General features: G+C 59.3%; 2 protein-coding genes across 2 annotated transcripts; both read left to right on the top strand.

The window, feature by feature from the left end:
* On the top strand, nt 1–19,037 carry FBF1 (Fas binding factor 1; the record flags this gene model as incomplete). The annotated part of the gene is made up of 30 exons (XM_084238082.1): nt 1–88; nt 306–427; nt 2,000–2,027; nt 2,857–2,898; nt 4,307–4,400; nt 5,290–5,350; nt 5,488–5,538; nt 6,373–6,490; nt 6,730–6,936; nt 7,428–7,559; nt 7,866–8,001; nt 8,135–8,268; nt 9,196–9,295; nt 10,276–10,722; nt 11,640–11,744; nt 11,994–12,082; nt 12,240–12,298; nt 12,976–13,131; nt 13,233–13,333; nt 13,440–13,646; nt 14,325–14,432; nt 14,512–14,651; nt 14,738–14,856; nt 15,880–16,002; nt 16,088–16,273; nt 16,684–16,860; nt 16,943–17,080; nt 17,157–17,274; nt 17,889–17,995; nt 18,547–19,037. The coding sequence occupies 30 exons, from the start codon at nt 1–3 to the stop codon at nt 18,628–18,630; spliced, it is 3,777 nt and encodes a 1,258-aa protein (XP_084094208.1). The 3' UTR covers nt 18,631–19,037.
* Nucleotides 19,038–21,016: 1,979 nt separating this feature from the next.
* MRPL38 (mitochondrial ribosomal protein L38) lies at nt 21,017–26,072 on the top strand (the record flags this gene model as incomplete). The annotated part of the gene is made up of 9 exons (XM_084237399.1): nt 21,017–21,083; nt 21,214–21,393; nt 22,815–22,949; nt 23,024–23,232; nt 23,727–23,799; nt 23,960–24,005; nt 25,087–25,245; nt 25,451–25,587; nt 25,785–26,072. 9 exons carry the CDS (start codon nt 21,017–21,019, stop codon nt 25,919–25,921), a joined length of 1,143 nt encoding a protein of 380 aa, XP_084093525.1. The 3' UTR covers nt 25,922–26,072.

Here is a 26,072-nt window from a genome sequence, read left to right as displayed (position 1 = left end):
ATGTTTGGTTTCCCCGTCCATCTTCCAACCCTACATTCCTCACCCCCCACCCACGAGTCAGTCCTCAGAAACGTGCTGGAGGACTTCGGTCGGTCCTGCAGACTAGGGCCGCGAGGCCTCCGGAGAGGGCTGGAAGAAGCGAACCACTAGCCTCCGGGTCGGCGGCCTCTCCCAAAGCGGCGTGTGGGCAGCTCCTAGCAACGTACGGAGCCGCAACGGAGGCCCCGCCCCGGCCAACGGCCGCGGCGGAGCACCCTGGGAAATGTAGTTCCTGCGGGCGCTCCCTCTTCCCTTGGCTCCTGCAGGTGAGCTGGTCGCGGACTACAGCTCCCAGGATGCCACGCGCCCCTTTCTTCCGGTGGCCGGAGGCAGAGATGGGCGTCCGTGGGGCCCCAGAGCGGGAGGCCTGACCGAACCGGGCTCAGCGGTACCGGGTCCAGCAGCTTTGACTGGGACAGGCCCCATCTGAGCCTCCGAGGCGCGGGGCCGGGGGCTTTGCAGGGGCTGGGGGCCCACAGGCTGCGCTCGGAGTCGAGCTGGGCGGGGAGGGCGGGGGGCGGCCCTGAGGGGACGCACCGTCTGGCACCCGAGGGCGGGACTCCGGAGAGCCCTTGCTCAGGGCGGCCGCGGGCTTTTAAAGATGCTGCCCAGGGGGTAGGCTGAGCAGTTGCGACGACGGGATCGGCCCTTGCCACCCTCAGAAACTCCCGCGGCGGGGAGGCGGGGCGGGAGCCTCAGGGGGCAGAGGTCCCGGGGTGTGAGACGCGGGTGTTTGGACTTGCAGGCCGTGAAATTTGCCGTTGCAGAAAGAGAACCACAGATACTCAGAGTGGCCCAGGGTCAACTTTCCAATCTAATAACAGGACGGGCCAACATCCGAGAAATAAAAATGGTCCCCTCTGACTCCTTTCTTCAAAGACAGGCCTAAGGTGGGGTTTGGGAATGTTGGGGGATGGAGGGGGTAGAAGGAGAGTCCCACAGTGGGTCAAAATCCTGTCAAGGGGTCACCAGAACTCACATCCACTCTGCTGAATGCTGCCTGTACGGTCGTGGTGGGCATCCAGGTGGTGTATGGCCATAGAGCAGGCACCCACTTCCCTTCTGAGATGGGTACAGGCCAGCTCAGAATTCTCCAGGATGAGGGATGAGGACCACTGGTGTCAATGCCACGTCACCCCGTGCCATCAGAAGCTCATTAACGTATCTGAGGCACTTTGCTTCTCACCAAAATTGTTCCCCTAAAAAGAAATTTTAAATTATGGAAGTAGGTTTTGGATTCTGGGGTGGGTAAGGAGAGACCCTTGATAGGCCTTGCGCACAAGCGCTCTTGTTAAAGCTACATCATGTTTAATTCCCTTCATTAGGGAGGATGAACCTGGTGTGGGCAGAATCCAAATGACCTGGACAGGCTGTGAAGGAGCTGCCAGTGGCCCCCAAGGCCTCAAGGATGGTAGGTGGTTTGCAGAGTGAGATATATGGAAATGTGGACCTTCTAGCCCACACACCCTCACTCCTGGGATCTTGACTGCATGGAGTACCTTGGAGACTGGAAGACAAGGACCAGGATGAAGAATGATGGAAAGTAGCATTGATGTTCATCGTCTTATTAAGCAATGAGCAGACATTTCCTCCGTGTCCTGCTGGAAGCATTTTGAAGTGTCTGTCGCTGGTGTTGAGTCAGAGACATGAAATAGAAGGAAGGAAGGAAGCATCCCCAGCCCAGATTTCAGCCCCGCAGGGGACATCAGCTGACTTATGCCCACCCTGTGGCACCCACAGCAGTGTCCCCCACCCCAGCTGGTTAGTGGGGCTTGTTCCCATGATCTCAGCAAGTCTGTTCTCAGAAACTCTAGGAAAGCACTAATGCTTCCTTCTCTACATGCCTCTGGCATCTTTTTTCCTCTGTTGACTTGGAGAAAGGTAAAATAACTCTTCCTGTGTGCTCAGTTTCAACACACGTTCACTGATTTGTTGATGTGATTTGTTTTTCCCAATATAGGCACCAAAAACCAAGAAAGGACTAAAAGGTGAGTGGGGAGATAAAAGGAACATCACCTTTAAACCAAAAATAATTCCTGGAGTCCAAAAATCGTTTAGGCCTATGTTCTGCTATATTTTCTTGGTGTGAGTCTTTGTGATTTCTTCATGGCAGATTCTGTCTTCTTAGGAGGGGGTGGCCAAGGAGACTTAACCTCCAGACCAGTTCTGGGGGTCTCAGATGGGAAGGTACAAGGAAGCTGTGGGTACTACAGAAGCTCGTATGTGCCTAGAACTTGGAGACTTTTCCCGAAGAAGCACAGTCTCTGTTCAGAGTGTGACCAACTGGCTTATCGACCAGTGTGTCAAATGGAATTTAGGTTCTCCTGAAAATCTTCACCATCATCTTCAGTTTCTACCCTGGGGTCTGTCTTTTTTTTTTTTTTTTTTTTTTGCATAGAAGAACTGGGGTACAGGCCAGAGGTGCAAGGGGTAAGAGGATTCCCCAGAGACAGAGTGGGGAGCAGAACAGGGTAGTAGACTGAAATACACTGCTGAGGGGAACAGTGGACGAGTCAGGAGGGGTCTGCTGCACCATGTGGGTCAGCTCCCTGGCTGGGGATCGAACTCATGCGGTAGAAGTGATAGCACTGAGACTAACCCCTGGGCCACCAGGGAGCTCCTTTACCCTGGAGGGGGGTCTCTTTCCACAAGGTCTTTCAACTGCTGCGGGGAGTTTGGAAGTCAGCCAATGAAGACAAACTGAGCCCAAGTCCCAATAGCCGAGACGCTGAACTCCCAGTGCAAGGCCTCAAGATGTGAGGCTTCTGAGGACGTTCTCCTTTCTCCTGTGTCATGCCGGCTCCTCTTCTGTTCCAGGCTCCATCGATGACGTCCTGGGTGACCTCCTGGGGGATGATAGTAAGTGCCCCAGAATTCTCTAAGTTTGTTCCTTTTCTTTTCATTGAGACATAATTCACATAAAACTTACTTTTTGCAAGTGTACAGTCAGTTTATTCACAAGGTGGTACAACCATCCTCACACTAATTCCAGAACATTCTCATCATCTCATGAAGAAACGCTATACCCAACCCTAGGTACCCACTCACCTACTTTCTTCCGCTATGGATTTGCCTATCCTGAACATTTTACATAAAATGGATTCACACAGTATGTGACTTTGGCACCTGCTTCCTTTGACCGTGTATCCGAGGATCCAAGGCTTACCCAGACTGCAGCATTCTTTCCTTCACCCCTCTCTGTGGCGGGACGCTCCTCCATTGCATGGATACTTGTTTATTCATGATCAGTTGATGAAGATTTGGGTGGTTTCCATATTTTGGCGAGACTTAAGAATAATGCTATGATGAACATTCATGCACACGTTTTTCATGTGGACATATGTTGTCAGTTCTTGATGACCAGACTATATGGTAACTTTGTGTTAACTTTTTGAAGATGTGCCAGCCAAACAATTGTCCACAGCAGCTAAACCATTTACACATTCCCACTGGTAACGTGTGAAGGTTCCGTTTCCCCATGTTCTTGCCTATACAGGTTTCCCCCGCTACCCGGCAGTAGAGCATTCCTACGTGATTTGATTTGAAATGCTATTACCATCATGCTATTACACTACTAAGTGCTATTAATAATTACATTATACAAAAAAAAAAAATTCTGCATGATCCCAGACCCAAAAAAATAACCTACCAACTCATAACCAAGGAGGACCGGTCTAGTTCACATAGCGGGGGGAACCTGCACTTGTTTCTATCTGAGTCTAGCCTGTCCGGTGGATGTAAAGTTGCCTGTTCTTGCAGGCTTGACGTGCATTTCTCTGATGGTTAATGGCGTTGAGCAGTTTTCCATGTGTTTATGGCCATTTGTACCTTCTTTGGAGAAAGGCCTATGCGGAGCCTGGCCTATTTTTAAAATAGTATTGACTTGCAAGAGTTCCTTACATATTCTGCACATGCGTGCCTTAGCCCGTGGACCCGTGTCTGCTGGCCAGAGGAGCAGCGCCCACAATGTCCAAGCCTGTGGATCCCAGGCAGCTGGGGGGTGACGTGGTTCTTCCTGGCCGGGTCGGGGAGGGGGTGTGGAGTGGGGCTCTTCATTTGGCACTAGTGGGCATCAAGGGTTGACTTTCTGCTGGGAATAGACCTCCCCGTCCCCTTCAGGTTTGTCAAAGGATAAAGTCAGGACCTACCCATGGGCCCGTCTTTCGGTACGAAGGCCCGGGAGACAGCTCGGTGGGGAGCTGGCAATTCTCGCCTTCTTGATTGGGGTTCTCCAGCGGAGTGACGACTCTTCTGCTTTGTGTTCCAGACACACTTCCTGAGAAGCCTGGGAAACTTGCTTCACGTGCCAAAGACACCACCAGGGCAGCGCCGGCGCACCCTCTCTCCGGGGCCAGAACAAAGTAAGCCCAGGCCTGGCAGGGGCGCCCTGACCCATTTCAGCCCGGGGGCTCTTGCCTCTTCCCCTCTGTGGCCCCTTGGAACGCCTCCTCCCCTCAGCTCCTGGGCAGCGAAGGAGCCCAGGGAGCAGAACGAGAACTGAGCTGCAGGGGAGAGGCCCCGCCTTCTGGCCTGTCTTTCACTTGCTCTGTGACCCTGGGTGGTTGCTGAACATCTCTGAGCCTCCATTTTCTTGTCCTCAAAATAAGAGGATGGCCTCGATAGTAACTTTTGGGTTGTGCTCGCTGAAGTGCTTCTAAGGTTCTCCTGGCAGTTGGGAGATAGGAAGAAGCTGTGAGCTTTCCCCTGCCACCCTTGTTCTAGCCAGAGCAGTTCTGGTTTCTTCTCTTCACTGTTGTCTTTATCATTTTTTTTTTTAAGATTTATTTTTATTTATTTTTGCATGCAAGAGCTGGGGTACAGGCCAGAGGTGTGGGGAGGGGGGTGAGAGGACTCACCAGAGACAGAGTGGGGAGCAGAACAGGTGGATTGACTGAAATACACTGCTGAGGGGAGCAGTAGGGAGACAGGAGAGGTCTGCTGCGCCGTGTGGGTCACCTCCCTGGCAGGGGATAGAACTTATGCTGCACAGGCTGCCAATAGCTTCATAGTGCTGCCACTTAACCCCTTGTACCATCAGGGAGGCCCCTTGGCCTCCCTGATGGTTTTAAAGGGGCGTTGGTGCTTTAAAAAAGTTAAAAATCATTGGCTGGGCAGTGATGCACCTTTTAGCAATTCTTATTTCTCGGAGAGGGTCTGTCCAAGCTATGTGATGCTGTAACATACTCTTCCTTTCTTAGAAACTTCTAGTGCCTGAGGGTGTGGGTGGGTGCCAACTCTGGCCCTTTGCAGGCCCCTCCTGAAAGACGATGCCTTCAGCAGCCTGGCAGGCCTGGCAGGCACTGATGCCGAGGTGAGCTGGGTCCATTCCCACACCCGTGTGTGCCCCACAGCCAAGCTCTCCCCCTGCCCTAACGGAACCTGGTGACGGGGTCATGCCGGGGTGATGGGGCCTCGGCTAACCTGCGTCCTTGCCCTCCGTGGTCTCAGGTCTCAGATGTCTCCGAAGCAGACCCGCAGGTTTTGCTCCAGGCCATGAAGGTAAAGGAGCCCCGAGCTGTGCGGGCGGGTTGGGAGGAGTAGGGACATTCTTTACCAAGCCTTCATTTCTCCAGTTTCTCCCCTTACGTTGTTTCTGAGCCATTCTTCCTGCAAGAATGGACCTTGCCTGTGACCTGTTGCCCTTCCTGCCCCCCGGCTGCACGTCAGTTTTTCTGGTTTATAGATTCACCCTTGAGACAGTCGTGCCCCAGGCTCCGTGAGAGGTGGTCGATGGCCGGGCCTTGCCTGACTAGGTCTCACCACCGTGGGATGGGGGGGCGGCTTATGGCCTCTGAAGTTTTCTCTATTTCCAAATGTCTCTTCACACCACCCCCACCCCCCAATTCCTTTGGCTGCTTGCTTAACAGATCAAGCCCCAGACTAATCTTTGCAGCAGAATTATTTTTTAAAGATTTATTTTATTTATTTATGCATACAAGAGCTGTAGGCCTGAGGTGTGGGGGGTGAGAGGTTTCTTCAGAGACAGAGTGGGGAGCAGAACAGGCAGACAGACTAAAGTACACTGCTGAGGGGAGCAGCAGGCAAGGCAGGAGAGGTCTGCTGCACCGGGGGGGTAGCTCCCTGACTGGAGATCGAACTCATGCTGCAGTGGCTGTGGATAGCTTCACAGTGCTGAGACTCAACCCCACCCCTTGCACCACCAGGGAGGCCCTTGCAGAAGAATTTTAAGATATCAATTTTGAACAGTTTATAAGAGCGTAACACCATGGTGCTCAGGTCCCCGCGTGTCCCACAGAGGAAGTGGAGTCACACCAGCAGATCACATCTGCCAGCTGAGCAGCCATGGGCTTTTCCTCCTCCCTCCTTTTCCAGGATCTGGATGACATGGATGCTGATCTCTTAGGTCTGCAGAAATCTGCTCCAGGCTCAAGCAAAAGAGCCGCAAAGGGTTCTGGGAAAGAAGAGCTGCCGAGTGGTCCCAAACCTGCTGGTGTGTCAGTGAGAAACACCTCCTCAGGTTAGGGACACACTGGGGACGTGGGCGATGCTGTTCCAGCACCTTTAAGTCCAATCCGGCCCCTCCTGGAGAAGCAACGGAGTTAAACTGGAGAATGTTAGCGTAGCGTGAGCTTCTCCCAAACGCACGTCTCTGTTTGAGTGACTTGTGAGTGGCACAGGAGGTAACTTCCCGAACCTTGCGTGAGAACGCTGAGGGGTGTCCCATGCCAGTCCTCAGCGCTCCAGGAAGCAGGGCATGCTGTCCCTGGGCCCCACCAGGATGTAGCGTGAGAACCTCGGGCCATGACCTTGCCTTCTCTTTGCTTCCTGCAGGGGACGCCATTCCCACCAAGAAGTCACCTCCCTTTTGGCACCAGTACAGGAAGTTTTCTTTTGAAGGTACCGTAGGCCTGCTGGCTGGGCCTTCTTGTTTTGCGAGTGAACAGCCAGGGTAACCCTTGCTTGCTCACCCACCGCCAGGGCTCTGCATAGATCAGAGGAGCAGACAGCTGGCGCCACGATGGAGCTCACCCTGAACTGGGGCGGGGCTCATCATGTCGTATTGGCTGGGATATTGGGGGAACTTACTGGCAAGGACCAGGAAGCCAGATGTCAAACTGAAGACCTTATAAAGCAGAGGGAAAGTTCCCTTCCCCTTATGAACGCGTGCAAGTTCCATTGCTCATGACTTAGGAGCATTACTAGATGGCTGTGTAGACGGCAGCATGGGGTCCCACGGGCACCCCTCCGCAGCACAGGCCCAGCCCCCACCTGGTCTGGATCGCAGACCCCTTGCCACAGCCCCCTCCCACCCCACAGCAGGGCATGTTTATGCATTGGTACCATCCGAGCAGCTAGACTCGCCCCCGACAGGCCGGTTTTCCTGACAAGCACTGTCTCTGAGCTGCACTCTCCCTTCTGGCCACCAGACCTGGAGGACCCGTTGGCAGGACTGCTCTCGGACGGGGAGGAGGAAGATGTCGCCAGGAAGATGTCTGCCCCACCGGGGGCAGAGCGTCCACCGGCCTCGGCGAAGAGCCTGCACCCTGTCAGGGAGCAAGGTAGGGCGCGTGCTAGGACCCATCCTGGGGTGGTTCAACTGGCAGTGAGCTCTCTGAACACCCCTGTGCAGGACCAGGGAACCCCAGCTGCACCCCGGGGTGGGGGCCACAAGTCTGAGCCCTATTGGTCTGCAAAGCCAAGGAGTCAGGAGCCATGGGCAGACCAGACGGCTGCCATGTGTGCTTGCCACCCCACCCTAAGGCCGGGGGTGCAGAGGCCCCCCCCACACACACACCATTCAGATATCACATGTGAGGCCACAGGCCAAAGCGCCTGTAGCCAGGTGCCCGTGTCCTGTCTTTGAGGGCCCTCCATTCCTCTGACCCCGGGAGACACACCCGTCCAGAAGAAAGAATCGCTGTTTGACGATGGGGATGACTTCATGGCCACGCTGGGGTTCGGAGACAGCCCCGAAGCAGAGCGGCAGCGGGCGGGAGACCAGTAAGGATCCTTTTGAGCGTGAGTCCCTGGCCAGCCTGCTGCTTCCGGTCCAGGGAAAGGCTGGAGGGTGGGTGCAGCAGGGGCCCCCAGGAAGCCCTCTCTTCAGAAACCTACCCTGGGTCCCATCCTGCAGGGAAGGGACGCGCCCCGCGCGCTCCAAGCTGGATGAGCTGCTGGGTCGAGGCACCGCCCCCAAACTCCTGGCCCGCCCCGGCACCGGGGAGCACAGGGAGTTCAAGCTGGACAGAAAGTACCAGAGGCCACAGGGTGAGGGCGCTGGCGGGGCCGGGGAGGCGAGGAGGGAGGCCCCAACCTGGGCCGTGTCAGAGCCCTCCCTCTAAAATAGGGTTCACACACATCACCCACACGTTGATCCTGAAAGCATGTGTCACGAGACAGCCATCACGTTCAGCACTGTTTCCTTTTTACCCGTACGCTGTTCACTTTGTAAATACATCGGTTGCATATCTGACCTGCTGCTAGGTGGCACTCACAGTTCGAGAAACACTGCTCTGGACTGGTGTTTCTCGAAGCCTGGGCCCACCAGCCTCTGTTCAGAACAGCCCTATAACCCACACAGCACATGGGTGCCTGGGGCAGACCCGTAACCCTCTAAGCACTGACGCCGGCCCCTCGCCCCTGTTTCCTGCAGAGCAGCCTCACCTTTCTTGGTCCTTCCTGTGAAACTGCCAGTCAGCTTGTTTTATTTTATTTTTTTAAAGATTTGGGGCCTCCCCGGTGGCTCAGGCAGTTGAGCGCAGCACTGTGAAGCTGTCCGCAGCCTCTGCAGCACAGGTTCGATCCTGCCAGCTGGGGAGATACCCACATGGCACGGCACACCTCTCCTGTCTCACCCGCTACTCCCCTCAGCAGTGTATTTCAGTCAGTCTGCCTGTTCTGTTCCCCACTCTGTCTCTGGTGAATCCTCTCCCCCCCCCCACACTTCTGGCCTGGGGTACAGGCAGACGGACCGAAATACACTGCTGAGGGGAGCAGCGGGCAAAACAGGAGAGGTCTGCCGCACCATGTGGGTAGCTCCCTGCCTGGGGCTTGAACTCGTGCTACAGTAGCTGCTGACAGCTTCATTGGTTGCATCTTAACCCCTTGCACCACCAGGGAGGCCCCCAGTCAGGTAATTTTTAACAAACTTCTGCAGCCACAAAAGAGTTTGATCACAGGCTCCTGAATTCACAGACAAGGACGATACCTGGGCCGATGAGGACTTCACCTTTGGGGCCTATCAGCCTACCATGGGCTCCGCTGAAGGGCGGCAGTCCCGCCGGCAGTCAGTCAGGTAAGCAGGGCCTGCAGGGAGCTTCGCCCAAGAGATGGAGACCAGCCACCCCTCCCTCCCCCACCCTCTGTCTGTTTGGGAGCCAGACGCTGGGCTCTGCGGGTGCTGAAGGAACCGGTGCTTCTCCAGTCCTCACCAGCCCAGGCTGAGCAGAGGAGCCCAGATTGGATTCTAGCCCCCACCCCCACCTCCGTGGAAGAAAAAGGAGGTAGCTGGACCCCCTGCCCCGAAGGCCCCGAAAGCCACAAACGCCCACCTCTCTGAGGAGCACACAGTCCCAGGGGGACCCCTAACCCTGCTCCCCAAGAACAGTGCCCTGGTCTTTGCTGTGCCCATCCTGCAGGGTTCTCCTTCCAGTTTGCATCTAAGAGCTCTTCAGCCACCAAAATAAAAAAACTGTTAGATAGAATTTTCTAAACTTAGGGTCTCTTCTGATACTTATTTTAAACTTTTTGTTTAGAAATAATTTCAAACTTACAGAAAAGTTATAAGAATAGCTACAAAGAACTCCCCGCCACCCTTGCCTCACGCTCAGCAGTTGCTCACGTTACGCTGCACTGGCCTCATAGCCTCTCTCCTGCCTGCGGGAGCTCTGTGCATGCGGACGTTTTTCCCCATCCCGAGTTATTCTTAACCCTCGGAACCTGCCGCCACTGGCCAGCAACAGAGACAGCGGCCGAATCAATGAAAAGGCGACAAAATGGCTGCCAGTGGAAAATCAAAAACCTCTTGTTCCCACTGAATTTTCTCAGGAGGAGGGCCTGTGGTGGGAGTTCCGCCCTGTCTCTGGGTGCAAGTCCAGGCTCACACCAGGGGTCGGGCGCGCCGTGTGTCCTGATGGCCTCCACTGCACTGCCTCCCGACTGCTGGCCCTTGGGCCTCGGCAGCTGTGCAGGCACCTGCGCCTCAAACTCACCGCCCGCAGGGGATGTTTCTGCAGTGGCTCCCCTGCCTTAAACCCCCTCCTTTCTGTCTTGAAGTAGGTTCTTAGCAGAAGGTGGTGCAGATCCGAAGGGAGAAGCAGGTTCCAAACAGAGCACCCCAGCAACATCCAGCCCCCCACACCCCAGGAAGGGAGGCGCTGACTGGTTGGGCCTCAAGGATGAGGATTCGGACCTGCTCCCTCCCCTTCCCACCAAAGAAGCTGAAAGGGGAGGCTCAGCGCTCCCCACACCCCCTGTACTCCCTCCTGGAAGCCAGAAATTGCCATTGGTCCCCAGCAGGCTGCCCCCCTCCTCAGGGACTAAACCACCCACCAAGGGTACGGGGTCCCCTGCCAAAGCCGGCCAGGCGTCCAGGCCGGGAGCACCTGAGGAGGAGGCGGAGGATTGGCTAAGCCATGCCTTGGCGCAGAAGAAGTCCCAAGGTCTGGCCAGAGAGCAGCACCTGACCTCAGTGGCGGCAGCGGGCCATCCGCCTTCCAGCAGGTACCAGCTTGGGCTGCGTCTCTGGTGGCGGGAGGACGGGGCAGGGGCCTTGGGAAGGCTAACCTTCCTGTCTGGGGGTCTGTCCGGAGCGCAGCCTGCAGCTTCACCTCTCTCCCTCCCCGGGCTCTGCGGAATGTCTGGCTCCCTGCTAGGCCCAGGTGCTGCTGGGTCTCGGAGCCTGACTGCTGGGGCACGTGCTGACTTGGTCTGCCAAACAGGCTATGGGGCCTCGGAGCAGGGGCTCTGGCCTCAGTGCCCTGGAGCTGGTAGAAGCCTGGTGTCCATAGTGGCAGCGCCTCCGCCAGCTGGGCTAATATCAATGAAGCATGTGTAAGCTGAGACTTTTAGAGAAGGTAGTGGCCAGGAGGCAATGCCTGGCAGCCAGAATGCCAGTGCAGTGGGGCAGGACAGAGTGGCGCCTGAGGAAGGGGCTGCAAAGCTGGGCTTGTCCAGAGGGAGTGACAAGATGCAGCCAGAGCAAAGGGGAGGTGAATCGGACACTTCTGTGAGAGGCCAGGGATGTCCCCCCTAAGGGTGGTGGGAATGAGGATGTAGCTCGTTAAGTGGCGCCTCGGTGTGAAGTTGAGCAGGCCCAAACCAGGCCGTGAACTTGAGCTTCACCTTGTGCCTGCAGCCGGCCCATCTTCTTCCTTAACCTCTCACTGGCCGATGGTCAGTGTCCATATATTGTGCTGCGGTGGCTGCTGAGACAGGAAAGGGGATGTGGAAGGTGGGGGAGACCCACGAATCGCAGGGTTCAGATGGGAGGAGAATCAGCGAGACAGGCAGTGGGAACAGGCCGGAGGCAGCGGCAAGGGGAGATGTCGACACGGCTTCACGTGGGGGTTTGTCCCGGCCCCTTCTCGTTCCGGCCGACCCGGGCCCGCCACACGGTCAGTGAACACTCGCTCCCGCAGCCAGCCCGGGGCCAGCACGCCGGGGCTCGAGCAAGCCGCCGCCGCGGCCGGGGGGACGCCAGAAACAGCAGCACAAAAGCCACCTGCCAGGCCTGCCCCCTCGGGGCATGTCCACAGTGGAGGGTACGTGGGGGGTGCGGCCTTATGGACTGACACAGGGGCGGGACTGGTACCAGGCCCACGGGGTAAAGAGCTTCCTAAGCCCATTCCCGTCTCCCTCACCACGCCGAGACGCCCCGCCTTTCCCATCAGCGCTTTGAACCGGACTTGACCTTGATGACCCGTGCCCGCTCCCCTTACTCCCTGTGTCCTGCACAGAAGGCTGCTCACCCGCCACCCCTCCCGTGTCCTCAGGTCCCTCGAGCCGTGGAAGCAGGATGCCCCGGCCCCCCGTGCAGGTGACCCGGAGAAGGGAGCAGCCCCTGGAAACCTCCCCAGCACTGGTTTGTTTTCTGCTGTTTAGGGGTTTAACTCTGGGTGAGGAAGAGGCTCAAGCTTCTCGGGGTCCCCCTAAGATGAGTGAAGCGAAATTCCCCCGATGCACACACAGGCCCGCTGGGTCTTTTCAACCTGCTCACCTCTGTGCTGTGGATATTTCAGAGCCTACCATCTGTCTCCCGAGCGCCCAGGAGCCCCCGGGGCCTTCTGTGCCCGTCCAGGTAGGGAGGGGAAACCAGGCCTGGGCTTCACCACCTGCCAGGAAGAGCGTGCATGATGGCCGATGGCCTCCCTGGCGCTCCTCAGCATGTAGCTGCTGCTCCCAGGCAGAGCGGGGTGCTGGTCTGCCAGCACGAGTATGGAAGCAGAGGTAGCACCGGCCAGAGCCGCAGGAAGGCTCCGGTCAGAAAGCAGTGCTGTAGGAGCCTGCTGTTCCTTCTAGAAAGCCTCCTCCATCCTTGCCATGCCCCCACCAACCACCCTGCTACCCCTTTCCCAGGTGTGGAGGTCTCCTCTGACCTCTGGGCCTAAGAGGCCTAATCTCCCCGCATCGCCCAGGAGCAGGTCCCTGGAACCCACAACACCTTTGGGAGATTGAGGGTGTGGGTGGCCTCAGGAACCAGATTATTAACACGGGATGTCAGGCCTGACTGACTGGGCCTCTGCTTGGACAGATCTTGCTCTGAGGGAGAAGGGGAGGTTCCTTACCAGACCCGAAGGGGCAGGTGCCGTGTCCATATGACTCTCGCCTCATCCTTGGCCTCTTAGTGGCACGTCCTCGTCCATCTCTACAGCCAGGGGGCAGGCACAGGGCCTGGGCAGTGCTGTGACCAGAAGGCTGAGGTCATCGGCTTCCTGTTCCCAGCTAACCTGAAACATCTCTCGCGCTTTTCTACAGCACCTGCTCCCAGAGTCCCTGGCCTGGAGCCTGCTGCCCGGCGCAGGATACCAGAAGCAGCTCCTGGCTGCTCAGGCGCAGCTCCAGAGTGGCACGGCCGAGCTCCAGATGCAGCTTCTGCAGAGTGAGGCCCGGCAGGCTGAGCTGGAGGCCCAGGTGAAGGCGGGTGGGGGTAGGAAGGTGTCACTGAGGGCTGGAAGGCTTCCCCTGTTGTGAGGAGCACGCCCCTCCACTGTGTCCCTCGCATTGCATCCCAGGTGAGGAAGCTGGAGCTGGAACGGGCCCAGCACCAGCTGCTGCTGGAGAGTTTGCAGCAGCGACACCAGGCAGACCTGGAGCTCATTGAGAAGGCCCACAGGTACCCGTGGCTCCTGCGCAGCCCTCAGGGCCTGCCCCAGCCCAAGTGCACTCACAGCCCTTGGGAGGCAGCTTTCCGAGCCCCACGGCTGGTGGTGTGTTGGCAGAAGCCGTGTCAAGGTGCTGGAAACATCTTACCAGCAGCGGGAGGAGCGGCTGCAGAGAGAGAATGAGGAGCTGTCGGCGCGGTATCTGGCACACTGCCAGGAAGCTGAGCAGGCCCGCAACGAGCTCACAGCCCAGCACCAGCGGCGCTTGGCAGCCGCCACACAAGAGAAGGACCAGGAGATGGAGCGGCTCCAGGAGCTGCAGCGGTGAGGACAGGGCCTGGCTCGGCGGATGGCGGGAGGAAGCCAGTTCTCAGCCCCAGCTCTCTCTCGGACATGAGCCACACTTGACCCCGCCCCATCTGGGTGAAGACCAAGGGAGGCTGTGCACACTGACCTCTCACCCCCAACAGTGGGAAGCCGGTCCTCCAAAGGTGGGGGGCGTGACTCAGGGCCTGCAGGTCACTGGCTTTTCGGGCAGGACCTGCAGGAAGCCACCCAGGGCCTAATAGACCAGTGGGCAGCTTACCTGCCTGACTTCTAGCTGGACCCGGAAACCTGGCGGACCCTGGAGAGGGGGTGCTCTTGTGCCCAGGGCAGTGTTCCTAAATAAGAATAGAACTCAGCAGAGGCTGAGGGAGTTATCAGCGGTGGAGCAGCCCTTGTAACACCCCTCAGCCAGGCCACACGTGAAAGGACTGAGGACACCCGCCGCCACTGTGTGAAGAGTCCTTTGCTGAGTCGCAAGGGCCCTCCCCCTTAGGAGTAGATGAGGCGCTGAGGCCCAGGACCATTAAAGCAGAAGGGCCAGGGAAACTGAGGCAGGGCCAGAGGAGGAGAGGCCGGGAGGTGCACTGTGCTTGGGGCTGGGAGCTGCCCGTGGTGTCGACTGCATGGTCCGTCCGCCTGGTCCTGCTCAGGTGGGCTCCTGCTGCCTGCCCGCAGGGCGTCCATCCTGGCGATGCGCACGGACCACGAGGAGCAGCTGCAGCGGCTGAAGCTGCTAAAGGACCGAGAGATCGATGCCGTCACCAGCGCCACCTCCCACACGCGGTATGTGTGCTGCCCGGGCTTTGCCGCCCCGGGGCTGGTGCCTAGGTCCCCGGGCCAGGGTGACCCCCTCCTCCCCCAGGTCCCTGAACGGCATCATCGAGCAGATGGAGAAGTTCTCCAGCAGCCTCAACGAGCTCTCCTCGCGCGTGGAGGCCTCGCACGTCACCACCGCCCAGGAGCGGGAGCTGGGCATACGGCAGCGGGATGAGCAGCTCCGAGGTGCCGGGGGTGGTGCGTCCCTCCCTCTCCCAGCACAGCGCCAGCGGGGCGGGTGGGCGGGCACTGACGCTCGTGGGCCCTCCCAGCACTGCAGGAGAGGCTGGGCCAGCAGCAGCGGGACATGGAGGAAGAGCGGAGCCGGCTGCAGGAGGTCATCGGGAAGATGGAGGCGCGCCTCAACGAGCAGAGCCGGCTGCTGGAGCAGGTGGGCCCGTCCTCCCCCCTGCCCTGGGCGGGGTGGGGGGCGGTTCTGACCTCCCACTCCAGAAGCGCCCGTCTTCCTTCCCAACACTGGGGTCTGGCACTGGGAGAGATGCGCGCACCTCCAAGCCGTGGCAGCCGTGCTTCTGAACTCCCCGCGTCTCTCTCCTGTATGAGCAAATTTCACAGTTTAAAAAATACCTTGGGGCCTCCCTGGTGGCCTAGGGGTTAAGTCTCAGCGTTACCACCATGAAGGTCCACCTTGACAGCCTGAGTTCGATCCCCAGCCAGGGAGCTACCCACATGGCGCAGCAGACCTCTCCTGTCTCCCCGCTGTTCCCCTCAGCAGTGGACTTCAGTGGATCTGCCTGTTCTGCTCCCCACTCTGTCTCTGGTGAATCCTCTCACTGCCCCCATCTCTGGCCTGCACCCCAGCTCTCCAACGCAAAAATAGTTTAAAAATAAATAATACCTTATAAAATGAAACATTTCACTGGAAGATACTAAAATACAGGCAAAATGAGGAAAATGAAAATTACCTGAGCCAGACGTGACCACTGATGACGTCACGTATAGTTGGTGTGTAGACACCTTCGCGTTGTGAGCCACCTTCAGGCTTCATTTGGTAGTTTTACTAAGCGCCTGCCTCAGGCCAGGCACAGTTCAGCTCCTCAGCTCCTGCCGTGCCATGCCCCCTGGCATACGGAGTGTGGCAGCCACCTGGTCCTCTACTTCTGCCAGGACTCGGGCAGGCAGGGAGCTGTTGCTGGCACTGCAGCAAGTGTGGGTGTTGCTGCTCTGTGCCTCTCAGCCATGATTCTCAAGCCAGGCATGTCTGGCGAATCCGGGGCCTGGGCCCTGGCAGCTTTCCTAGACATCCTCTTTTGGCACCTCTCTGGGAAGGGGGTGTTTGTGGCCCAGCACGGGAGATGCGGGTGGGTTTTCGCAGCTCCCAGGGAGCACTCAAGCGTGATGGGAGTCAGGAGAGTCCCAGAGGTGCACGCTCTGATCCCCGGCCTGCCTGCAGGAGCGCTGGCGGGTGAACGCCGAGCATACCAAGGTGGAGTCCACAAAGCGTGCTCTGGAGGAGCAGAGGAAGGTCACGGCCCAGCAGATGGCCATGGAGCGGGAGGAGCTGGAGAGGGCCAAGGTGAGTCCACCCACGCCGCGCTCAGCAGCTGTCCCTGCCGAGACGCCCAGAGATGCTCACCCCTGCCTGCCTGCCCTCGTCCCAGAGTGCCTTGCTGGAGGAGCAGAAGTCTGTCATGCACAAGTGTGGGGAGGAGCGGCGGCGCCTGGCGGCCGAGTGGGCCGATTTCTACGCGCAGCAGAAGCTGAGTAAGGAGAGAGCAGAGCGCGAGGCGGAGCGGGCGATGCAGGTGGACAGCCAGCGGGAGGGCACCCTCATCAGCCTGGCCAAGGTAGGGCCTGGAGCCTGTGGGGCAGCGGGCAGCCCTCTGTGTGCCCCTCCATTGGTTGCATCAGCTTAGCAAAGTGCATAGCACCCTGAGAGTGGAGGCCAAGCCCCATGACGTCATCACAACCTGTCACGTCATCCTGACCGCTCCACCCGTTGTCCCTGTGCTTCCCACACTCCTCATCCAGTCCTCACCGTGTCCCCGTAACTTAGATGCTCTCGAAAAAAGGACATCGGGGCTCAGAGGAGCTGCACAAGTCTTAGCCCCAGGCCTCTAGGCCTGTCCCCTCCTGCCAGAATCAGGTGGCACTGACCCACCATCACATGGCAGGGCAGTCGAGGGGTCCCCAAACCGGAGCAGAACCCGCTCAGCTCCTCCTGGAGGAGAATACAGCAAGGACTTTCTGCCTCCAGGAGCAGGCAGAGCTCAAGATCAAAGCGAGCGAGCTCCGGGCCAAAGAGGACCAGCTGGTGGCTGAAAGGGAGTCTCTGGAGCGGGAGCGGCAGGAACTGCGGCTGGAGAAGGAGCGGGTCAGCGCCTTGGCCCAGCGCCTCCGGCTCCGCGCCCAGGAGGTGGAGGGCATGAGCCAGGTGCCCACACTACAACTCCGGAGCTGGGTGGGCATGGGCGCTGCTCGACCCCACCAGCACGCTGACCTGGTGGCTCCCCCAGGTGGCCTCAGAGAAGTACAAGGAGGGGGAGCAGGCGCTTCGGGAGGCCCGGCAGGTGCAGTCGGAGCAACAGGCCCGGCTACAGCTGGTGCAGCAGCAGCAAGAGCAGCTACGGCAGCAGGAGCAGCACGTGCACCAGGCAAGGCTCCCCCCAGTCTGGCTCCCCCAGACCCCGCCGGCCTCCCACCCTCACCATGTGTCCTCTCTCGGGACAGGAGCATCTGAGTCTGGCCCAGCAGAGGATCCAGCTGGACCGGGTCCGACAGAACCTGCCCTCCAGCCCCTTAGTGCTATTCCCCAAGGCCCAGGGCCTGGCGGCTCCCAGCCTGAGTGGTAAGTGGCTGCGGAAGGACGGGTGGCCACGGGGCAAGGCCACGGTGGGAGCCCCCCTCCCGCTCAAGCTAGGGGGGGCAGTGGGTTCCTCTTTTACACAAATGACGCACGATAATCACAGACTGAGAGGTAAGAGATGGAGCGAGGAAAACTGTTAAAAACATCTTCAGCCCACTCCCCAGTCTCGAGAGACCCACCCTGAACACCCGGGCGTGTAACGTTGCACACTCTGGGGTTTTCTGTCAAGATCATATCACATGCTTCGTATCCTGATTTTCTTCATTCAGAAACAGACATGTGGAACATGCTTTCACAGCAGTAATTAAGTCTCTGAGCCACCATAGCTTCCACGATGAGGTGGGTCCCTGGTTTCTTACTGATTCCCCAGGGAATGATTTTTTCTCGGTCGCCAAGATGAGCAGCGGCCCAGTGGAGTCTGTGCCTGCATCTTGCCCCTCCGCCTGACTAGTCCCCTTGATTAAGTGCTGGAGTTGGACCCGGCAGGCCAGAGCACCAGGGCACTTAGAGAGGCTTTAGAGAGTTGGAGCCTGGCCCCAGGGCGTGTAGCCGCCTCTCCCACGTGCGCCCCCTGACTTCCTCCTCGCTCTTTCCAGCCGTCATGGCTCCCGCTTCCGCCGCCCAGTGCAGCCAGCCTCCTGTCGGCCTGGGGCCCTCCAACCTCTATGCCAAGCTGGTGCTGCTGAGGCACACGGCGGAGCAGGTGAGTCCAGAGCAGAGACAGCCAGCCAGGCGCGCTCCCTGGCACCCCCTAGGCCCGAGGCCCTCGTGCTCACCGTGGTGACCAGGGAGGAGCATGTCCTGGCCCCGAGACCTTCCTCTGGGCCAGGTTCTGTGTCTGTGTCATCCCAGCTGGACCTGATGGTGACCTGTGATTACAGTGACAGCAGCTGTCATTTGGGGGCACCTCCTGTGGGCTGAGGGGTTCACGGGCATTATGAGTTTCTACCTCCCACGTGGGAGTCTGCAGCTCACACACGGGGGCTCTGAGGCTGAAGTTACTGCTAGCAGGTGGCCTCGCTGCGACTGAGCCCTGGTCTTTGTCACTTGTGTGCATGTGCTCTTTCCATGGCCCCTGGTGCTTTCCAGAGCCGGGGAGGAAGTGGGGAGGTTGCTCCCCAAGTGAGGTTGGGCTGGGCTGGCACCCAGGGGTCCTCCTTGCTCTCAGTTCCCCGAGCTGGCATCCCTGTCCAGGGAGGCCGGGATAGGAGGGAGCTGGGGGCTACCTACCACTGTACCGTGTCTGCCTTTCAGGATCGTGACTTCCTGGAGAACGAGCAGTTCTTCCTGGACACGCTGAAGAAAGCCACCTACAACGTGACGTCCCACTCAGCCTGAGGGCCCCACCCTCCTCGCCAGAGGCCTCACACCCAAACTCCTCGCCATCACCCCTGGCTGCAATCCCCAGGAGGGGGTGCCCCAGGGAGGGCCATGAGGCCTGATTACAGCTCTTCCTGTGGACAGGGTGCCAGCGCCTTCTTCCCCAGCGCTCCAGCTGAGACAGACACACCCCCTGCCTCGAGGATGTCACCCCAACACTGTCAGCCACAGCTTGGGTCTCCTGCCCCAAAAATGCCCAGCTCAGATCCTAAGGGTCTGACGGGACACCACAGGCCCTGCCCTCCTCCACAGGCAGATGAACCTCTTCTGGGGTCCTCGCGAGGGAAGCTCCAAGCGGCCTCCTCCCCTCCCTTTCTGAGAGGCCGGAGACAATGCCCGGTGCCTTCTAAATAGGGACGCAGAGTCAACCTGCACATCTGAAGGGCCGTTAGCCCCTGGCCCAGGGGTTGGGAGGTTGCAGGGCTGGTGTCTTGCTGCCTAGTCAGGTTTTACCTGCAGGCCAGACATGCCCCGCCTCTCAGGCCGGCCTGCATCCGGCCCCCAGCTGCCGCAGCAGGGGCACTGATCTCAGCTCTTCTAATAGGCTTCCCAGAGCCAGGAGTGGGGGACGGTGGGTGTCAGTGGGGTGTGGAGAGCGATGGGGAGAGAAGGTTCCTCGCTGTGCTGTTTCCCGCCATGAAGCCACCGCTGTGTGGGAGTGAAGATGACAGCCAGAGCCTCTGGCCTGGGCCCACAGTGTGGGGGAGCCCCAGGCCCCGCCGTACCCAGCTGCTGCCCCGTGTCCTCTTCCACCTTGGGCAGAGTGCCAAGGCCAGTTGGAGGCGACCCAAGGACAGAGGGACTCCACTAATAAAGTCAGTCACTTGCAAAGCAGCTTCTCTCAGCCAGTGACATCCCCTATCCGAGGAAATGCGGGGTGCACAGAAGGCAGGGGGACAACGCTGGGCGGCAGGCTTGTGTCCCTGCTCTTTCAGACCAACAGTTTACAGCCTTTGCCTGGCCCGTTACATTGCGATGTTCTTATTAACCGGGTTCTTACCTGTTGTCACGGCTCATCAGAGTTTGCAGTTACTGCTTAGAAGTGTCTGCTCTGCAGCCTTGCTATTTGCTGGAAAGCTGGCAGGGCCACCCTGGCCACGCGCCCTCTGCCGCCACCCTGTGCTCCTCACCTGCTGACTGGGCTGTACCAGAAGAGGGTGATCATCACCCCTATTTCACAGATGAAGAGACAGAGGCCCCGGGAGGCTGAATAACTTGCCTGAAGTGGCACAGCAAAGAGAGGGCCCAGGGCTGAGTTCTTGGGCAGATTTTAAAGCCCGGCTCCCAGCCACACCTCGGGAGTAGCACAGCACTTGGGTGGACGGTGTCCGCGCTGCTAGGGGCTCATCCCTCCCCAGGAGGAAGGCAGTGGTGCCCTTAAGAGCCTTGGCAGCCTGGCATTTGAAGGCCTCCTCTGAACATATTCTGCAGAGAGGAGGCAGGGCCCTGAGGGTGGGGGGCCAACAGGTCACCTGATGCCTGAGGGGGGCAGGTGCAGGGACATCCGCAGGCCACAACTTGGTCTTCCAGAGCAGTGAGATGAGTTTAGAGTTAGACGGGGTCATTGAGCCTTTCTCTGCAGGGCACTGGGGCGGGTGGGGTTAAACAGATCGGGCCGTGTTTACATCTCAGAAGACCCGTTATAGTAAACTACGTAAAAGGAAATTAAACATAATAGGAAATTAGAGGTGATGAAAGCCGTCTCGTGTGCCACAGTGACAGCTCTGTAGGGTTCCCTCGAGCCCGAGGTTAGCACCGGCATTGCTGGCTTGCCTTCCGAGACAGGACTGCAAGGGCGGCAGGAAGGGCACAGCTGGGACTTGAACCCGAGCGCTCTGACTCCAAAGCTCCTGCTGGCGCCCCTCCCCGCGCCCCTCTGCAGCTCCACTGGGGGCTCGGGGCGCCGTTTCTGGGGTCGGGTGGGTGACTTCGCCGACCCGCGCGGGTCGAAGGGGCTGCCAGGCCCGGCCGACCGCCCCCATGAGCGCCACCCCCTGGTGGAAGCGGCCGGCGCCGCTCGCGACTCCGCTCCGCCCGGCCGCGCCTTCCCGAGGCCTGGGCCTGGGGCGGGGCTAGCGGACGGGGCGTGGCCTCCCGAGGGCGGGGTTAGCTGGCGGGGCGGGGCCTTCCGGGGGCGGGCTAACGGGCGGGCCTGCGGGGCGGGGTCTTCCGGGCGGGGCGGGGCGAGCGGGCGAGCCTGCGGGGCGGGGTCTTCCGGGGGCGGGGCTAGCGGGCGAGCCTGCGGGGCGGGGCTAGCGGCGGGGCGGGGCTACCGCAGGGCTTTCAGGCGCGCCTCAGGCCGCCTCTGCCGGGTCCTCGAGCGGCGGCGCCGACGCGGGGCAAGATGGCGGCGCCCTGCTGGCGAGCCGCGCTGCTGGGCAGTCGGCGGTGGCGGGGCTTCGGCACCTCGGGTGAGAGGTCTGAGGGGGGAGCGGCCTCGGAGGGCCCGGCCCGGCCCTGCCCCTGGGAGCCGAGCCCGCGCTCGCCCTGGCCTCCGCGGACCGGGCCGGAGCCGGCCTGACGTCCCCTGTCTGCCCGCAGCTCCCCTGAGCCGCCGCACCGCCCCCCTGGGGCCGATGCCCAACGAGGACATCGACGTGGGCAACCTGGACCGGTTGGAGAAGTACCGAAGCTTCGACCGCTACCGGCGCCGGGCGGAGCAGGAGGCGCGGGCCCCGCACTGGTGGCGGACCTACCGGGAGCACTTCGTGGAGAAGTCAGGTGCGGCCGGCTGGAGGAGGGGCGGCGGCCGCCGGCCTCGGGGGCCCCCAGCGCGCTCCCCGGGCTTTGCCGACCTTTGCGCACACCGAAGGCGGAGATGTGCCTACTCCTGAAATCCTTTGCTGACACCCCCATCCCCGGCTTAGAACCCCCCTCCCTGTGCACCTAAAGTACTGTGTGTGCACGCCGCCCCGACCAGGCTGTCTCCTGACTTTCTTTTCACTACTTTCATCCCAAATTCTAAGCTCTGTAAGAGCGGAGTTCCTGCCAGTGTTGGTCACCATTGGCTCCTCGCGTGCGCTGAAGGCTTGGCACCTGGGCGGGCAACGCTTTGCTGAACAAGATTGAAAGCCTTGAACCAGGTGACTAGGACGCCTGCCCTTGAGGAGCGCACACTTTACTGAATGGAGCCCTGTTTTTGGTGGTGAAGGGCACTGGCATAGAATTCCTACCACTGATTTAAACACGTCAATGTCCCAGGAGTGACTTCCCTGAACTTCCGTTTTCTCAATTGTAAATTAAAATAATTGGATCCGGGCCTCCTTGGTGGTGCAAGGGGTTAAGCACAGCACTAAGAAGCAATCCACAGCCTCTGCAGCACAAGTCTGATCCCCAGCCGGCCAGGCAGAAACCCACTTGGCGAGGCAGACCTCTCCTGTCTCCCCGCTGCTCCCCTCAGCAGTGTATTTCAGTGGATCTGCCTGTTCTGCTCCCCACTCTGTCTCTGGTGGATCCTCTCACCCCCCGCATCTCTGGCCTGTACCCCAGCTCTTGTATGCATAAATAAATAAATCTTTAAAAAAAAAATGGATCTATGCCACAAAAATTCTGTGAGGATTCACAGTCCATTGGAATTCTCAGACTAAAGCCGTCCCTGGTGAAAGGTCAATGCATCGTATTATTGCTGCCTTAAAAAAGGGGAAAGTTTTGGATTAAAATTTTTCTAGGGCTTGTGGGACCAGCGGCACTGGCATTGCCTAGGAGCTTGTAAGAAATACTGAGTGCCAGGCCCCACCCTCATCTGCTGAATTAGAGTGTAAATGGCTGTCCAGTAAACTGTGAGACATGCTTCTAGCTTCAGGTATTAGTTCTCCATATATGTTTCCATGGTCAGCTGTGAATGAACTTGACATGATCCCAACTATAATTGGGATGATCACCTGCCTCCACTTCCCCTGACCTATTCAGACTAGAACTTGGTCTAGCTATCGATAAGAATGAAGTCTCAAATTCCAGCCAGTGGGCTTAGCACTGGACCATAACCAGCAGGTGGAACAGACCGCATGATGTGTTTGTTTGGTGGATTAAAGGGAGAGCTTTAGCAGCACAGCCTGGGCAAGTGAGAGGGCCCGGTGGGAACAGTCAGCTTAATGGGGACTTGAACCTGCTTTCTCTAACATGCCCTTCGCCCCCCCTCCCAGATCCCAAAGACAAGATTGACATCGGGCTACCTCCGCCGAAGGTCTGCCGGACCCAACAGTTGCTGGAGCGCAAACAGGTCCTCCGAGAGTTTCGGGCCAATGTGGAGGAGGAGCGGGCTGCCCGCCTTCGAACAGGTAAGCTCTCCCCATGGAGGGGCCCCGGTGTCCCTGTCCCACCCTGCATCCCAACTGCCATCATGCCTTCCCAGCAAGCATCCCACTGGAGGCTGTGCGGGCCGAGTGGGAGAGAACCTGCGGCCCCTACCATAAGCAGCGCCTGGCGGAGTACCATGGCCTCTACCGAGACCTGTTCCATGGTGCTACCTTCGTGCCCCGAGTGGCCCTGCACGTGGCCTACGCTGTGGGGGAGGACGAAGTGATGCCTGTGTACCACGGCAATGAGGTCACGCCCACTGAGGTAACGGCCACCTGCGCCCCTCCCCGCCCTGCGTGCACAGCCCTCCCAGAACAGGGCCACAGGCAATTCCTTTTGGAGGCATTTATAGGAGTGGGTGAGGGCACAAGCATGGCCGCTATCGTGCAACCAGATTAGGGGTTTTATCCTGTCTCTTTGGTTTCCCGGTAAACGAAACCATGGTAATTGCAAAGAGAGGAGCGTAGAAAGAAAGAAATGCTCTCTGTCTTGTGTTCTCCGGGACTGCCTGCGTCTTCGAGCTCCCGTCTGTGACACGTGGGCCTTCTGGGGGGCGGGGGAAGGCGGGCTTCCTGGCGGCAGCTGCAGGAGCTCTTCAGTGAGCCTCTTTGCCTTGTGAGGGGCTGTCGGCAATATGTGGATCGGAGTGGGCGCCCCTTCCTCCAAGGCTCCCTCAGACTCCTGTCCTCCAGAAAGATCTGTTTGCAACCACTTTTCTGACCCTGGTGGGGGCGATGGGTCCCCCGTTCCCTCACCAGGCTGCCCGGGCCCCAGAGGTGACCTATGATGCAGACCAGGGCTCCCTGTGGACGCTGCTGCTCACCAACTTAGGTAAGTGTCTGGGACCCACAGGGCCTGCTGCCTCCCTGACCTCCCACGAGCCAGGGCCCCGGGGAGCCGGGGGTGGGGCTGGCTAGAGTTCCTTAGCTCCTTCTAAGGGACAGGGTGGGGGGCAGCCGAGCCCAAGGTCACTGGGTGTGTTTGTGCGCAGATGGACACCTGCTGGAGCCGGATGCCGAATATGTCCACTGGCTGGTGTGAGTCCCAGGCGTGGGGTCAGGGGCCTTGGGGGAGGTCCTGGTATCCTGGAAAGAGCCACATGTGAATGATCCAGTCTTGGCTGCACTGGATCAACCACAGAATTTTTTTTTTTTTAATTTATGCATACAAGAGCTGGGGTGTAGGCCAGAGGAGGGGGTGGGGTGCAGGTGAGAAGATTCACCAGCGACAGAGTGGGGAGCAGAACAGGCGGATCTACTAAAATATACTGCAGAGGGGAGAGGCGGGGAGAGAGGAGAGGTCTGCTGCGCCCTGTGGGTCAGCTCCCTGGCCAGGGATCGCAGATAGCTTCAGAGCGCTGAGACTAAACCCCTGGGCCACCAGGGAGGCCCCAACAACCACAGATTTTTAATTAGCCTCTTACCCCTTCCTGAGGATGTCAGGGACCTATGGTCCAATAGCTGAAGACAGAGCCAGAAGCAGGAGCAGCCAGTGGCCACTCCCACAGGCCTCTTGGCCTCACTTGTAAAACTGGGGTTATGCCACCATATGCCTTACCACCGAGGGCCTCTGTGACCTCTGGAAACTCTCACAGGCCCCAGCTGGGCTGCCTTTTATTTTCCTGGTGGTCTTTGGCCCTGAGCACCAGTCTGGGGGCTAAGGGATCCCAGCTTTGGGACTTTGGGTCATCGTGGCCAGTGACTTGGAGACTGGTTTTTGTCATTTGTGTTCAACCGCAGTTGGCAGCCTGAGCAGCAGGCTCCCTTTGGAGCTGCATCTGGGGCAGGTACACTGGCCATCCTGCACCGGGCCAGGCCAAGCCCCTAGCAAGCCCCAGAGCCTTCAGCAGACACAGAGGGAAGCAACCCAAAGGCGGCGGCTCTGCAGCCCCAGCGGCTCCTCAGGGCCTAGTAAGCTGGCTGCTCGGCTCAGCTCGCCTCCCCAGCTGGAGCCCACTGCTCCCTCCGCAAGCCCGCAGTTGATCCGGGGTTTGCAGAGCTCCAACTCCGGCTGAGTGCATTTCCCGGGAGCTGTGTCAGCCTCCGAGGAGTACCCGGTGCAGAGGCTCCTGCTGCCACCTGCCTCGGGCAACCATTAACAGACTTTTCCTCCCACCAGAACCAACATCCCGGGCAGCAGGGTGGCCGAAGGGCAGGAGGCCTGTCCCTACCTGCCCCCCTTTCCCGCCCGGGGCTCCGGCTTCCACCGCTTCACCTTTTTGCTCTTCAAGCAGGACAAGCCCATCGACGTCTCTGAGGACGCCCGGCCCTCGCCCTGGTAATCTCCGTCTCTCCACGTGCACCCCCAAGCTCAGCCACTTCCCGGGCTTGCTGGTTCTTGCTCAAGTCTCTCTCAAGACAAGCAGAGGGTCGTTGTGCTAGGCAGGCACTAGGGGCTTCTCAGCACTGCCTGTGGAGGTGGAGGGGGGTGTGGGGTGCTGGGGGCCCCGCTCCATTCTCAAATGCTCCCGCTTTTCTCACAGCTACCAGCTGGCCCAGCGAACCTTCCGAACTTTTGATTTCTACAAGAAGCACGAGGAAGCCATGACTCCAGCCGGCCTGGCCTTCTTCCAGTGCCGCTGGGATGACTCGGTCACCCACGTCTTCCACCAGCTTCTGGGTAAGAGGGGTGCGAGGCTGAGCTCAGACTTCCTGACCCTCCCCCAGAAGCGCCTCTGGGAGGGCGCCGCCACGGGCCTCCTGGGCGGGCTGGTTGGGCAGTCCTGCCCTGGGCCCAGCCCAGCAGATGAGGGAGAGGGGCTCGGGTCGAGGGGCGCAGGCCAGCAGCAGTCACACCTGAGCTCCCTCTTCCTGCAGACATGCGAGAGCCTGTGTTTGAATTTGTGCGGCCGCCCCCTTACCACCCCAAGCAGAAGCGCTTCCCCCACCGGCAGCCCCTGCGCTACCTGGACCGGTACAGGGACAGTCACGAACCCACTTATGGGATCTACTGAGTGGCAGAGCGCCCCCTACCTCAAAGTGAGTGGGCCCGGCCTCCTGAGCCCCGACCCGCGTCAGGCTGTACATGCAGGAACAGAAGACACAGCTCGCCAGGGCCCTGCCTGAGGAAGCCTCGGAGCCCTCCAGCAGGACCAGGACTCTGGA

The sequence above is a fragment of the Talpa europaea genome, assembly GCF_964194135.1.
Source record: "Talpa europaea genome assembly, chromosome: 7".
Taxonomy (NCBI): domain Eukaryota; kingdom Metazoa; phylum Chordata; class Mammalia; order Eulipotyphla; family Talpidae; genus Talpa; species Talpa europaea.
This window is presented reverse-complemented; position numbering and strand designations above follow the sequence as displayed.